Here is a 16,316-nt window from a genome sequence, read left to right as displayed (position 1 = left end):
GATTGGCCAGTACTGCTCACATGAACAGCGCTGGCCAATCCAAGAGCAGGGCTGGACAAGTAGGAAGTATCTTGGACTACCAATGCATAGTGTGCACCAGGTAGTCTGAGAAGAGTTGCAGCCATCTTGGATGGCAGAAAGGGGACCTGATAATTAGCGGATCAGCAGCTAAACAGATGAAAAAGAGGTCACCATGTAAGTGTTTTGAGGTTAAGGTGATTTTTTTTTCTTAAACTGGAGGGTTGTTTTAAGCTTGTGCACATACTCTGGTTCAACACTCTTCTTCTACATGGGTTGCCTCTAGGGGCCTCACACCACAACTATTTATATACATGTATGTGTAAAAACAAATTGTATTGACAGGTGATAAATATAGTTAATGTTCGCATTGCTAATATTAATTGCGCTTTTTAAATACCTGTTTATTGTCCCAGCTAAGGTGAATTGACCTTTTATATAGTCCACTGCTTCTTTCTGTTGTCACATCTACCATGGTCCTTGTGGGTATACCAAGAGTTATTGCAGGTTGGACGTTATGGGTGAGAATTGCATCTAGCTCTTGTTTTTTCTGTATGAAAAATCAAAATATCTAAATATTACTGACAGAGCCGCATTGTTTTTCTTTTAAAGAATAAAAAAAACTTGGTGTTGTTCAGGGGTTTTGTATTGATAACCTATTTTCAGGCACATCTGCCGATCAACTGTTTGAAGAGACGACGGCGCGCCATGTGAGCTCTGCTTCCTCTTCATTACACTACACGTCCTCTCCATTGCAGTGGCGTAGTGTATTAACAAGTAATCACTATTCAAGTGAATGGAGCAGGTACTTGTAATTACACTGCTCTTCTGAGACGAGGGGCAGTGTGATGAAGAGGAAGCAGTGCTTGCATGGAGGACCACCTCATCTTCAGCTGATCCGCAGAGGTTCTGGGTGTTGGATCTCTGTAGGTCAGATACCGATGACCTATCCTGAGGATATGTAGGTCATCAGTATAAAAGCTGTGCACAACGTAGTGGCTTGTAGTAGTGCCTTTTTTAGGACCTGTACACAAGTCCGATTTTTACACAGATATGTGTGAACATACCCTCGAAGAAGATCTGTCCACTTCAGTGACATGTTTGTTTTAGTAACAACTAATTGTATTTGCATTCCCCTACATCATCTCATTTTATAAAACTTTGCATTACATTATTTGTTCTTTCTGTTGTTTCTGCTGGAAATGTATGAGTAAATTGACAACTGGGGGTTACCATTCCAATGGTAATAAACTAACCTAGACCTGGGGGTATCTGCAATTGTTTGGTTTGTTATGATATGCTTTGCTATGTTCATGTATGCCCTGTACAACAGCAGTTGGGGTGTGGTTAGCATTAGGAATGGAACTTACCATCCCATTTCTCCCCTCTTGGTAGGAGTAGTTGTCCTACTTCCTGCCAGGAGGGAATGTCTTAGATAGGCTAGTGAAGAGTATGAAAGCACATGCTTGAGCTCCTACTCCAATTGTCTTAGCGACAAGTTCTTGTTCCAATGTTTCTGTGAGATCACTACTCAAGAGAGACTTCAAGAATACCAAAGATACAGATACCTGAAAATCTACAGCATTTATATTCAGCATAGTGACCAGAAAGCCACTGCTGCAGGTGAGGGACTACAGCACAGACACCCATCTCCTAGATCACACCCAGTTCAGACCAACTCATTAAAAGCCTGTGGACAGCCACCATACCTCATCATCTGGAAAGAAAAATTATACCGTATAGAACTACTGCTGGATGTGCTACTACTCCTATTTTGCACTAAATAAAGAAAGACTTTTATTCTTCTACTTCTGGCCTGATTCCTTTTCACTGCATCGATCCCCTGGGAGCAACAGCCTGAGGGAGTACATCGTGACATGTCATCTCAACAGGGCCACTACGACTTACATCCTCTGCACAGGCTCCTCAGGGGCTCACTGCAGTAATATTTAGTTATTCCTGGTAAGATAGCTGTATGGTCATCACGATTCAATATATTTTGGTAGATAGGTAGAATCTTGCATACCTCTGTTGCTTTTAGGATCAGTAATCCCTGCAGGGTGCTTTCATCAACCACCACTAACATTTGTGAGTCCAGATTTGCTTTCTTGTTTATTACTATGTAGCCAGAACCTTCTACTTTTATGGGTGCTCCAAGGTCCTGCAGAAAACGAGAAATACAATTATTACACCTCCAAATCAAATCTGACTAAACATATTATACACAGCCTGCCTCCAGCCTGTACCAAAGTAGAGCGATTTTTGGGCCGATAATTGGGAAGAAGCGTTCATAGGATCGCTCATTCCAGATAACTGGCCCGTATAATCGTGCTGCTGATCAGTCAATAAACGAGCAAATGCTTGTTTGTTGGATGATCAAACTGAAGGAAGCCCAATTATCAGCAGCATAGCCTCCTGTGTAATCAGGGATGTGCTGCTGATAATCATTTTTTTAACTGAATGGGACGAACAACTGCAGTAGCGATTATTCCTCCCACATTCACTTTTGGGTACCACTTGGAACAGAACCCGAGTTAGGGAAATGTTTTTTTTTTACAGTATAAATGAATTTCTGAAGTTATTATGCAAAGTCTCGTGAGACTTCGCAAAGTAATAACTTCGGCTCATCAGAGCCAATACATTCTAATACTGTACGAAGCTCCTGCTCTGTACAGTATTAGAACAAAGTTTTATGCAAATCGACTTCGGATGTTTCATCCAAGGTCGATTCGCTCATCTCTAATGGCTATATAGCCATCAATGAACACAATGGGCAATCTAATGATTGCCAGTTATTGTCACCCAAGGTGACTTAAAAAAGTAAAAAAAAGTAAATAAAATATATAAAAAAATAAATATAAATAAAAAAAATAAAAAAATAAAAAAATATAAAAGTTCAAATCACCCCCATTTTCTTAAAATAAAAATACTTAACCAAAAAAAAAAATCAACATCATGGGCATAGCTGTGTGCGGAAATGCCCATACAATTAAAATATAACAAGATTAATGGCATACGGCAAATAGTGTAACGGTAAAAAAAATAAAAACAGCCAATTCGCCATTTTTTGTAACTTCAACTACCCAATAATTTTTTTCGAAAAAGTTATGAAAAAGTCACACACACTTCAAATTGGTATCACTGAAAAGTACAGATCGTCCCGCAAACAATAAGCCCTCACACAGCCCTGTATACCTAAATACAAAAAAGTTATAGGGGTCAGAATATAGTTCTAACAATTTTTTTTTCCCTCAAAGGTTTTAATTTATTTTTTCAGTATTAAAATGCAAGAAAAATTATACAATTGTGGTATCCTTGTAACTGTACTGATCTGGAGATGGAAGTTAACAGGTCAATTTTACCGCATAGTGTACAGTGTAAAAAGAAAAACAAAACTTTATCAGAATTGTGTTTTTTCCCAATTCTACCTTATTTGGAATTTATTTTTCTGCTTATTACTATATGGTATGCAACCGTAAATGGTGCCATTAGAAAGTACAACTTGTCCCGCGAAAAATAAGCCCTCATAAGGCTATGTGAATGGAAAAAAAAAAAAGTTAGAACTATGGGAAGGCGGGGAGTGAAAAACGAAAACGCAAAAAAGGAAAATGTCAGGGTCCTTAAAGGGTTAAAATATTGTAACCAGCGGTTCTGCTCTACAGATACAACAGGATCTAGCACAGCAAGGATTTAATGGGGTTGTCTCACAAACACAACCCCTTTTCAGATGGAAGCTACCCCAGTGATCAGCTAATTGCTGTGGGTCTGGCTTCTCATACGCCCCAGGCAAAGGGCAGCCTTCAAGTGAATGGTCATCATGGAATACAAATTCCCCAGAGAAAGGGCCATTTGTGTTAGTAGCTCTCTGTTCTGGATCAGAATGATAGGTCCTTGGAGGGTTATGCCCACCCATCTCCATTTGTCGACCATTAGACAACCCCTTTAAGGGGTTGTACTAAGTTTTCAAGTTACCCCCTGTCCACAGTGTAAGGCATAACTAACTGATCTGTGAGGGACCAACTGCTGGGAACCCCACCGATCCCGAGTGTCCCAGTTGCCCATTCTGAAGGAGCAGCATGCCAAAAATTCTCTATAGGGCTGCCGGAAATAGCCAAGTGCTGTACTCGCCTATCTCCGGCAGTCTTAGAGAGAATGAGTGGAGGGCATATACAGCCTGCCCGTCCTTCAGGATGGGGAAATGAGAGCCCTGTTGTTGGGATTAGTGGGGGTTCCCATGGTCAGACTCTCACCGATCAGTTAGTTATCCACTATAACTATAACTAGATAACTTGAAAACCTGGCATAATCCTTTCAATATTACAAAATAATAGCAAAGACAGGTGCACTCTGCGGTCTTACTAAACCCTCAAACTGATTTTAAAATTGAGAGATTAGTCAACATGTCTAATCTCTCAATTTTAAAATCAGTTTGAGGGTTTAGTAAGACCGCAGAGTGCACCTGTCTTTGCTATTATTTTGTTATATTGTTATATTGATTATCACATCCACATAATTGCTTCTTGTGTAGGATGTCTATTGTGGTACTTGTGGTTCGCTGCGTGCATCCTCCACCGTATGCATTTTTGCTGGGGATCGCCATTAGCAACGGGCCACAAGTGCAGGATTTGCTCCCCTATATATAAATGCACGACTGCATGTGGGTTTGAGCATCTCCTGCTAATACCACGCCATTCTTTTCAGTTTGTATATATAGAGATGCCTGGAGGTGTATAAACTCAAATTTAAATGAGCCTGTTTTCCATCTACAGGCTACATTTAGGTGCACCTGCGAGGCCTGGGCCATATCAGCCAGTCTTGAGTGGGACTCGCAGACTCCTCCCTCCTCCCATTGCTAGCATGGTTACATGCTGGAGGTAACTGGTGAGTTGTTTGTGAGTTGGCCTCATGCTCCTGTAATTCGCCCACTGGCTCCTAGTATTGCCCACATAGGCACAGGTAGGTGAGTGTTAGGTCCTGGGCTACTTGAGTAACCTTGGTGTGGTGCCCGGGCTTAGACATGTCCTACACCGTGTTGGCTAATCTCTCAATTTTAAAATCAGTCTGAGGGTTTAGTAAGACCCCAGAGTGCACCTGTCTTTGCTATTATTTTGTTATATTGTTATATTGATTGTCACATCCACATAATTGCTTCTTGTGTAGGATGTCTATTGTGGTACTTGTGGTCCGCTGCGTGCATCCTCCACTGTATGCATTTTTGCTGGGGATCGCCATTAGCAACGGGCCACAAGTGCAGGATTGGCTCCCCTATATATATATGCACGACTGCATTGTGGGTTTGAGCATCTCCTGCTAATACCACGCCATTCTTTTCAGTTTGTACATAATCCTTTCAAGCAATATAGGAGGTAGAATGATCAGAAGAAAGCAGTTTTAGAATAACTCTTAAGGGGGAGGTCAGCTCCAATTAAATATGGACACACTTATCGATTTCAGTATTTTTGACCTCCAGTATAGTGCAGTCTTCAGCAATATTCTTGCCACCACAAACTCCGGAATCCCAATGGAAACCTGATGGACCCCATCATAAGTCATTGGAATCGACCAGGATTGTTAAAATCAATCTGAAAACATGTCAAACCAGAAGCCAGAATTATTATGTCTTTTGAACTATTGAGAACCTGAAAATGGTGGAGGTCCTCTAAAAAAAATGTGTAAATGGGCCTATGTCTAAAAATATATAAAAAAACATTAATTTAACATTCTACCCATCAACCACGACAACGTCCTACAGCTGCACAATGCACACGAGTCACTGATGTCTTTGGCCCCTTTCTCACTGCGTGAGTATGCAGCAGCAGCAGTCGTGACCTCCCTGCACTGCCGGGGTCGCGTAGCATTTTATTCATTTATGATGCTATGTAACCCTTAGAGTTCTGGAATGTATTCGATAACACTGACAGCATTATGTCAGTGTTATCCAATACATTCCAGAACTGTAAGGGTTACATAGCATCATAAATCAATATAATGCTATGCGACCCCATCAGCGCTGGGAGGTCAGGGCGGGAACTGCTGCATACTCACGCTGCAAGTTCGGAGCGTGGAACTCGCTCGTCTAAAAGGGGCCTTATGATTTATACACATTACCTGGATAGCTTTGCACTTGTTCTCTGCAACCATCTTCCATTGCAATTTATTGTCAGCATTAACATCTCCTTTTACTTCGATGGCACAGGTTCCAGACTTCAGTAGGATGTCAATGTTGTAGTTCGCCTGTTTGCCAACAGCGATTGACAGCTTGCTTTCCTCACTGATTTCTTTCAGCACGGCCAGGTTATGTCGGAGTATAAATTCCACTTTTAGTTTTGGCTGGCACTCGGTCCTCATTTGAAGCACAGATGTGTTGTCATCTAATGTAAGGGCGCAGAGCATCTCCGCTTCACAACCATTAATAACAGCAGAGCCATTAATCCGAGTCTGGGACGGGATATTGAGATCCTGTCAAAGCGAATAAAACCACAGAATATTAATCTCCATCACTCATAAAAATTAATGTGTTTGCTTTATTAATTGAATTTAGCTGCCAAAACATAGGATTAATGAGGAGGACTGTGTTTAGCCTCCTCTCGTTCACTTATATTTTGGCGCGGGCATGTGCTTTTCCAACTGGATGATGTCATGGTTGAAGTGGGCGTGATCTTTCTGATGAAGTATCACTCCATTAATAATACAGATCAACCTTCATAGACGAGCAAACTGATTTGAAAGCTTTCAAAATGATTACATGGGGCAAAACCTGAGACAGGACATTTTAAGACCAAGGTTGGACCAACTTTCTATCATTATAACTTATTTTCAAGGATTAAATCTGTCTAACTGGTGTCTGGAGTTTGCCTGGGGCAGAATGTGTGTGTTTAGATAGATAAATAGATATAGAGACAGATAGATCATACATTTAGGATAGATAGATAGATAGATAGATAGATAGATAGATAGATATAGAATAAAACTTCATATTCACGTCACTCCTGATGGGAAAAGCTCCACCAAACATATCTACCTAGTGCCGTCAGAATGGTCAAAAATGCTGACAGACTTTAGTACAATATTCTCTGCTGGTTTAACAATTTTTCTCTGTTATAGTTCTCGAAATATCCTGCTTCCCTACACACACTCAAGAGAGAAATGACAAAATCAAAGCTGCTTGCAACCACCAATTGGTGGAGCGTGCAGTATACTGATTTATTACTGGGTTCAGTTTATTAAAGGGGTTGCCTGAGTGGTAAGAAAATCTATCAAAAGGTTCAGAATGGGTAAAAATAAAGAAGTCATACCTCACCGATCTCTCACTCAAATACTTCATTGGTCCTATGCCTGTCTCTACTTCCCAGTCTTCGCTGATTTAGGGTCAGATTTTCACCATAGAAGATTTGACAGCTCATCCAGTGACTGGCCGCAGTATTGATCCACCTCAGACAATAATTTACTGAGCGGTCACATTTTGTGTCAAGAGGGACCAGGAAGTGGAGACCGGTTTGGGGACCTTAGAAGCAACAGAGTGGGAGCAGCAGGAGAATGGTGAGGTGAGTATGAACTCTTTTAGATTTGTATGCTATTCTGACCTATTTTTTGTTGTGAGCCCACCCTCAAAATGGCTCCTCGTGGAATCCAAGAGGCTAAAACAAGTCTTGGTATTCAGATCAAGATCATAAATAAGGTATGCTCTACTTGGCCAATCTGTGGAGAGGACCACTCAGGCCTGTCTTGTAAGGGTATGGTTCTCAAAAATATGTCTTTCAAAGAACGCTAGTATCCAACATTGAAGTGGACAGCTGTAAACTATGTGGGCTTCAAAAACCACCCTTACACACTGGTCTGGCCGACCATGGAGCATCCCATGCCTGGTCACGTTCTCACTGATCCTTGGAAACTCCCAAGCATTCTTGAGCATGACAATGCAAGTTTTACATAGATGACTTTGGAGCTTTTGAATTTCAGATGTGTGTAATTTGGAGTGAGTTTTGTGATATTGTGTATTCTGAAATAAATATTCACGATTCAGATTCATTCACAGCATTAACCATCCTGTGTCTGTCATGATGCATGTAGGATACGATGAATTTAGTTTATTATTACTCAATTATATAGTGCTGACATATACTGTCAGTGGCGTACCTACAAAAGAGGCAGACCATGTGACTGCTATGGGGTCTGGGGGGACGGCTGATACAGAGTAAAGTTTCATGCAGCTGCCACTAGGGGGAGCACAATGCAAAGAGATTATTACAGCTTCTATTGGTATTGTATTAATTCCTATTCACTGAGCTCCCCCTAGTGGTGGCTGCAGGCAATTATTTGCCAGTTTTCTGGTGTAAATACATTAAGAAATATGGTGCTCAAAATGAGGGCAATATATTTTAAGCACCTGTTACACTTTTTGTACCATAAAAGTTGGATAAAGTGGGCGAGGCCAAAGGGAACTTTCTTTTTCAATGGGGGCATGTTGCTAGGATATCCCACCATTGTCTGACAGGTGCGGGTGCCACCACTGGTACCCGCATCTATATCAAGAACAGAGCGGGCCAAAGTAGTGGCTGGAGGACTCCAGTCCGGCCACCACCAAGCGCTCTCCCTATAGAAGTTAATGGGAGCGCACTGCGTATGACCGGCCACTGCTCCCATTCACTTCTATGGGCCCGACAGAGATAGCCGAGCTAGCTCTCGGCTATTTTCGTCGGCCCTATAGAAAATGAATGGAGGGAGGCTGCACATGCACAGTGCACCCTCCACCACTTTCAGGGCTCCGTCTAGGAGATAGGTGCAGGTCCCAGCTGTGGGACCCGCACCTATCAGACAATGGGGGCATATCCTAGCGATATTCCCCCATTGTCTCAGATGAGACAGCCCCTTCAAAGTTTCCTCCACTTGATTAAAGGGGGAAAAAAAGGAAATTTGTTTGAAATCTGGGGCGTTGCGAAACACACATACACTGGGAAACTAGGTGCAGGGGGCCCATACTTAGTTTTGCGGTGGGGCCCTATGAGATCTGTGTAGCCCCTGTATACTGCAATGCTGTACAGACATTATCATCACTACGATAACCCAACAGTGAGGGTGAAGGCATGTAGTAAGATGTTTCACTGCCTTGGTTTTTAATTACAGCTTGGACATTTGCCCATTCTAAGGAAGCCACATAACTAGAATATACAACCTCTGATTAAAGTCCAGATTACATAAAACTGAGCTCGTCGTTCTACAGATAGGGCGACAGCCACGGGGAGGGAGATTTTTGATGATAGAAAGGGACCTGTCTGCAATCCTAACATGCCAATTTTAAGAACTAATTTCATACCACATGACAAAGATTCTGAAATATTAATTGTGTTGTATCGTTCCTCTGTTATTCCCCCTTAAAAGTATGAATAAATTGACAACTGGATTAGTATTCCCTTTTGTTACAAGGGGTTTCCCTACACAGTCCGGTATAATTAGACAGTATCAAATGGTGTAAGGCCACCCTCCCAACATGTAGCACACAGCTCTTAATTTAGTTACACATTTCTAGCAGGAATAACAGAGTAATGGCATAATGCATAGTTATAAGAAAAGATGCACCAAAATGGTTAGACAGTATTTCTGAGGAAAATAATTATTACAGACATGTCCGGTCAGGAAAGCTGACAGGTCTTCTCTAAATGCACATTGAGTACATCACAATGTGAGTCTGTATCTGACGGCCACATTATCGCAATATGGTAGAACATCACGTAGTGGTCAGATGCAGTGCAGTCTATACAACAAAGTCCCACAACTGTAAAGTGGACCAATGATTGCTTCATCTAATGCAGCAATTTTTTTAAATTTAATTTTATTTAGTTTAAACCTAAATGTTCAAGTAAGGCTTCATTCACATCAGCGTTCAGCCTTTCTGTTCTCCTGCTCCGTTATAGGAGCAGGAGAACGGAAAGTACAGATTGGGGACATAACTGAGCCGAACGGAGCCTACGGACCCCATAGACTATAATGGGGTCTGTTAGGTTTACGCTCAGAAGCAGAGACAAAAGTAGTACATGCAGGACTTTTGTCTCCGATCCAAAATCATCTTCTGAGGGTAAACCTAACGGACCCCATTATAGTCTATGGGGTCCGTTGGCTCCGTTCGGCTCAGTTATGTGCCCAATCCGTCCTTTCCATTCTCCTGCTCCTATAACGGAGCAGGAGAACGGAAAGGCTGAACGCTGATGTGAACTCAGCCCTAGCTATCAAAGGGGTTGTCTGGTCTACAGATATTAATAACCAACAGGATAGGTCATCAGTACCAGATCATGGGGGTTCAACACCAGGCAACCCCCCCAGAAGCTATGCTGTGTACAGAACGGAAGCAGAAGGCGCCGTACTCTGTGTAGTCCCTGCACCATATGCAGTACATTAGTGCAGCTCCTAGTCACTCGCATGGGAGTTAAGCTGCAGTACCCAGGCATGGCCACTACACCTTGTACGGATCTGTATAGTTCCTGGTTCTGCGGCTGCCCGAAACAGCTGATTGGTGGGTGTGCCGGGTATCCGACCCCTACCGATCCGATATCGATGACCTATGCGGAGCATAGGTCATCAATATCTGTAGCCCTGAGAGTCCCTTTAATTCCAATAGCCCATGTTCCCCATATCACTCTCACAGGGTCCTAGGACGCTGAGCTGTGAGGAGTTGCATGGAGGAATACGCTGTAAGGCGGTTTAGTTGGGCCATCGGACTTCGCTGTAAAATAAAATTGTTTTTACTCCTTGACCCAGTGCGCCCAAATTTTGTTGCCCCCATCATTTCACCGGCAGGCACAGGGCCATCAAACAGCTCTCCACATGGCAGCTTTCTGAGCCACCAGAGCTGCATTTTATTTAGGCCTAATGCACATGACTGTATCCGCTTTGCATTCAGGAAATCGTAGATCTGCAAAATACGGATGTGCTGTCTGCTTTTTTTTGTGTACCTATTGACAGTTGTGCGCAAATGGATAAGGTGAGTATTTTGTTTATTTTATTTTTACTCTTTTAACCCCTGAAATGCCCAAATGGTAATCTCAGATTCTGCGATCAGCAATGAATCTCAGGATTTCAATGATGTGGGGCAGTGCGATCGCTGTTCCCCATCGTTGTGCCCGATACGCGTGAAGAAATGCTCTTCGTAATTCGTCCCAAATCTAATTAATTTATTTTTTCAGAACTTCGCTCATTTCTAATACCTAGCTGTGGATGCACTTATGGAGTTGGATGTTCTACTGTACGTCTTCCCTAACCTACCCGCTGTTCAGATACAGGAATCATATATATTTGTCAACCGCCGTACATTGTCCCCGATAACATACCCAACCCAGCAAGCGCCATCACAAAGGCTTAATCATTGACAAAATGCTGTGAGAACCAAGGGAAATGTGCATAGGGCACACCAACATCTTTGATTCGCCCCCGGCTGTAAGACACACCCATTGTGGATGGGCCTTTCCCTATTTAACGATGGGAAGTCATGTCTTTCCAAGACATTTTTATTGATGACCTATTCTCAGGATAGGTCATCAATATCAGATTGGCGGGGGTTAGACACCAGACACCCCTGCCGATCAGCTGGTTGAAGGTTTGAAGAGAAGGCCGCTTGCCGTGCCAGCTGAGCGTTACCTTCATTGTTTACCTGCTCGCCGTCGACATCGCAGCAGCGAGCAGGTGTAATTACAAGAAGCCGTCCCATTCACTTCAATAAACTTGTAATCCAGCTATTACACTGCTATTAGTTATACTGTAGTGACTGAGCATCATAAGTGAATGCGAAACAAGGTGATTAATCCCCATTATTAAGTCACATGGGATTTTTTTTAGTGAGGGAAATAATTCCTTGGGGGATATCCACTGTGGAGGAGATCTCCTGAGAGACAATTGAATGGGGGCTGTCCACTGTAGAGGAGATCTCCTTAGAGACAATTGAATGAGGGCTATCCACTGTGGAGGTGATCGCCTGTGAGACAGTTGAATGAGGGCTATCCACTGTGGAGGAGATCTCCTGAGAGACAATTGAATAGGGATTGTCCACTGTGGATGAAAACGCCTCAGAGACAATTGAATCGGGGCTATCCACTGTGGAGGAGATCTCCTGAGAGACAATTAAATGGGGCCTATCCACTGTGGAGGAAAACTTCTGACAGATAACTGAATGGGGGCTGTCCACTGTGGAGGAGATTGCCTGAGAGACAATTCAATGAGGGTTGTCCACTGTGGAGGAGATCTTCTGAGAGACAATTGAATAGGGGCTATCCACTGTGGAGGAAAACTCCTGGGAGACAATTGAATCGGGGCTATCCACTGTGGAGGAATACTTCTCAGAGACAATTGAATGGGGGCTGTCCACTGTGAAGGAAAACGTCTGACAGATAACTGAATGGGGGCTGTCCACTGTGGAGGAAAACTCCTGGGAGACAATTGAATAGGGGCTATCCACTGTGGAGGAGATCTCCTGAGAGACAATTGAACACCAACCCTGGGAGAAGGCATTGATCTTGGGAGGAGAAGCAGTCTGCCGGCACTAACAGACATGCAGGAAGTATGGCTTCATTTTTCAGGGACTGTCTGATCTGTCTTAAGTAGTTTGTTCATCGTGCTACATCTCTTGGCTGTATCGTATGAATAAGGCGGACGCTGAGTGTGTTTAAAAGGGCATATCCATATACAATATACACTGCCTCTGGACACAATTTCCATCATGTTCCCATGAAATCTAAATTAACGTGTCTCAAACATCTTCATGGTTGAAGCGTGATCCTTCCCTCCCTTCACTCCTCCCAGTAAGGTCATCTGGTCCAATCTTTTATTATGACCGTCAGTTGGCATCCTCCCCTGACCGTCATTTGACACCTGGGTTTGTCCTACAGATGTATCGTGGTGGTCTAAGTCTGGTCCTCCCTCTGTTAGACATCCATTATTGAAATCATTTATTATTATCAATGTGCCCCCTGATGATCCCACACCGTGGGGGAAACGCGTTGGGGTTTTAAGCACAGACACGTCTGTGCATTCACTAGGTATCCTCCTAGGTGTCGCTTTTTGTGTTTTGTTTTGTAGTCATTTGCATCGTGTACCTTTTGGTATCCCTACCGATAGGGTAGTATACACTGTGCATTTAGGGAAATCCTGTTCGGTCCATGCCCAATTTAGTCCACTCATACGGTTATTACCAGCCCACCTACCATAGGGTGAACTAGGAGTTGCCAGTGAGGTTCGAGGACGGGGGGTCTCCACCATCAGGAGTCGCCTCTGGGCACAGGGCCTAGATGTAGTATCATTACTAGGGTCATTTAACCTCCTTTTCTTAGTATATGGGTGGACTTCTTGTACATGGACATGATAGGACTTATAGTGCGTTATATGAATTAATAAAGATTATTTACTATTAAGGGTTATACTGTAGCTGGACCTGTGATTATTTCTTTCAACCCATTATATTTAATTATATCCACTAGGCTGGAGTATGGTATGGGTTTGATGTAGCTTGGTTGATGTCATTTACGGGAGTAAGGCCCTGGTTTTATTATTAATTTTGAATATTTTTTTGTTTTGTTTTAATGTCCAATCCAGACTTGTTCAAAGATTTAGAACAGAAGATAGGAATAAGACATCATTACCTTCAACACTTTGCAATCGTTTTCTGTCTGTAATATCCATTCCGTTTTATTATTAGATTTAATATCCGCTTTTGCATTAATTCTGCAGGTCCCAGAATGAAAGAAGACCGAGCCACCAACAGAGGATCCCGCCAATGCAGAAAGCTTGATATGGTTTGCACGTGGCAATCCCAGGGTGGTTAGGTACGGCACAGAATGGTTCACTGTACCCTGTATGGTGTAAGGGTCACATAGGGTTTTGAACTGCAGTTTGACATACTTTCCTTCATAGTCGACCCTTACAGAGAGGCCAAAATCACAATGAGTTCTCTGCAATGAGCCATTCATTGTCAAGTTCTTTGGTAAATTTAATTTCTGAAAAAGAAGAAATAAAAATGTCACACTTCATAAAACTGCATATCTCTAGAATAATTAAATAGCTCAAGCAAATACTTGAGAAATCAATTAACAGAGTAAACAGCTGAACCCCTGCATTAAGTACACTGCTATAAGGTGAGGGACTACAGTTCAGACACCCATTACCCAGACTACTGCTAGGCCAGTTAAAGCTGAGGTCTAGACCCGCTAGTACACTCACAAGTGCTAAATTGTAGCCATCCAACCTGCCTCCATATTCCTGGTGCTAGAAATTGCACCTTGAATCTGTTGCTATTTAATGTACCTGAAGTTATACTTTGCAGTTATTAAAAAGATATTGTTATAGGGCAGCATGGTGGCTCAGTGGTTAGCACTGGTGTCTTGCAGTGCTAAGGTCCTAGGTTAGAATCCAACCAAGGACAACATTTGCATGGAGTTTGTATGTCCTCCCCCTGTTTGCTTGGGTTTCCTCCGGGTTCTCCGGTTTCCTACCACACTCCAAAGACAGACTGATAGGGACCTTAGATTGTAGATTTCACTACACTGATCCCCAGGGAGCTACAGCCTGAGGGAGTACACATGACACACCTCATCAGGGCCACTACTGCCCCCATCCTCTGCACCAGCTCCTCAGGGGCTCACTGCATATGCAACTCATCAGTTATGATAGCACTGCCTGAATACTGTGTAGGTTCCCAGAGAAGGACAACCCTCATTGTTGTTTATATAGACATCACTGCTGGAGCTCAGGTCATGTCTGCACAATGTCACTGAATAGACAGAATAGATTATTTCTTCATTAAAAAAAAAAACAGTCCAATACAGTGGAGTTACTGTATTACCTCAAGAAGGCTGCACGAGTTTAGTATTGAGCTGGTCCAGTTTAGATTTGACGCCCCACTTCCATTGTTATCAGCTCGTACTTCACCACTGGCTTTGAAGACACATTTTCCAACCGTCACGTCGAGCAAGGCGGCATTTTTGCCCTGTCTGATGGCCACAATCCTCATCTTGCTGTCCTTGGCTATTCCAAGGCTTTGCAGTTGAGGTAAGGCATGTTTAAAACCTATCTCAATAGAGTTGTGCAGGCCCCATTCAGTGTTCATATTTAGGCGGGCAAATGTGTCACCTGAGGAGGCTTGTCCAAATAGGTTGGTCTTGTAGCCAGTGGTTAAAAGTGACCCATTGAATGTAGCTTTCACAGGACCTGAAATCTTAACAAAACATATGCATATTATTACATTAGCTTACCATATAATATCATACATAGTCATAAAAACAAGAGGAGTAGACCTGACACTAGTGATGAGCGGCAGGAGCAATATTTAAATTCGCAAAATTTCACAAACATTTGGGCGAATATTCGTCATAAATTAGCGAATTTGAGAATTTGCCATTATTTTTTTGATTGCGAAAATCGGCAATGTAATATGCTCGTATTGCGTGCGAAATACAGGCGTGGGTCACTTGCTACATTTTTCCAGGTGCTAGAAGTTTCCTGAGACTGGAGAAAATGGTTGGCATGGCAGAACATAATAGCTTTATATGCAGATAGAGTGCTCCAATATATTCGCGATTGCGCAAATCGGCAATTATTGATCTGCATATTTTGGCGCAATACGTGCAACTTCACATTTTAGCAGGTCTGACTACTGTAAGAAGGTACAAAGAATCTTCGTGGATGATAGGTACGTGTCACCGAGGTGCCTGTCTTCGGTGGAGTAAGACCGGTTTTTATGTGTCAGCAGCAGTTGCTGTTTGACACCTTGGTACTTAGCATGGCTGTAATAGCTGATTCGGGGTGGCTATTACTGGGAGTAGTCAAAGTGCTGCGTGGGTGACTACTCCCCATGTTCCAGACCGGGTTTTGCCAGGCATAAAAACCAGCCGGCACTGCCAGGTGGAGAGGATTTCATCCGTCTGATAGTGGCGCTCAGGAGGTCTGTGTGCTGGGATCCGAGGCCTGTGCTGGGCTGGAGAGCGGAGACTAGTGTGTCAGGGGAACAGGCTGCCTAAATCCTGTATTTGAACTTTATGAGGCAGAACTGCCACCAAGGTGACTTTTGTTTTTATTAACTTGCCATTGGGTGTGAAGTAACACCAACACTGCAAAAGGGACACATCAAGTGTGAATAAACACTAAAGTTTGATTTACGAACTTGCATTTTGCCTCTGTACTGCGCCCGCTTATCCTAACTACCAGAGCGAATCCCCACACTACATGTTACTGATTGGTGCACTAAGTATTGTTGTGAACTTGAGACATCACAGCACTATGTCTGTAGCATGTATGTATGGACTGCAGAACCTATCAGCTAC

At 42.9% G+C, this 16,316-nt stretch overlaps 1 protein-coding gene across 1 annotated transcript in view; it reads right to left on the bottom strand.

Moving 5' to 3' along the window:
* LOC122945456 overlaps window positions 1–16,316 on the bottom strand; it is a 200,344-nt gene that overhangs the window by 123,336 nt on the left and 60,692 nt on the right. The window contains exons 14-18 of the mRNA XM_044304524.1: window positions 14,840–15,211; window positions 13,641–13,994; window positions 6,127–6,477; window positions 2,045–2,179; window positions 419–568 (exon numbers count right to left, since the gene is read on the bottom strand). Of these exons, the coding sequence (XP_044160459.1) occupies window positions 419–568; window positions 2,045–2,179; window positions 6,127–6,477; window positions 13,641–13,994; window positions 14,840–15,211 (1,362 nt within the window). The remainder of the gene's footprint in view (window positions 1–418; window positions 569–2,044; window positions 2,180–6,126; window positions 6,478–13,640; window positions 13,995–14,839; window positions 15,212–16,316) is intronic.

This window comes from Bufo gargarizans, chromosome 8, assembly GCF_014858855.1.
Source record: "Bufo gargarizans isolate SCDJY-AF-19 chromosome 8, ASM1485885v1, whole genome shotgun sequence".
In the NCBI taxonomy this organism is placed as follows: domain Eukaryota; kingdom Metazoa; phylum Chordata; class Amphibia; order Anura; family Bufonidae; genus Bufo; species Bufo gargarizans.
The sequence above is the reverse complement of the archived record's forward strand: the minus strand, read 5'-3'. Positions and strand labels throughout refer to the sequence as shown.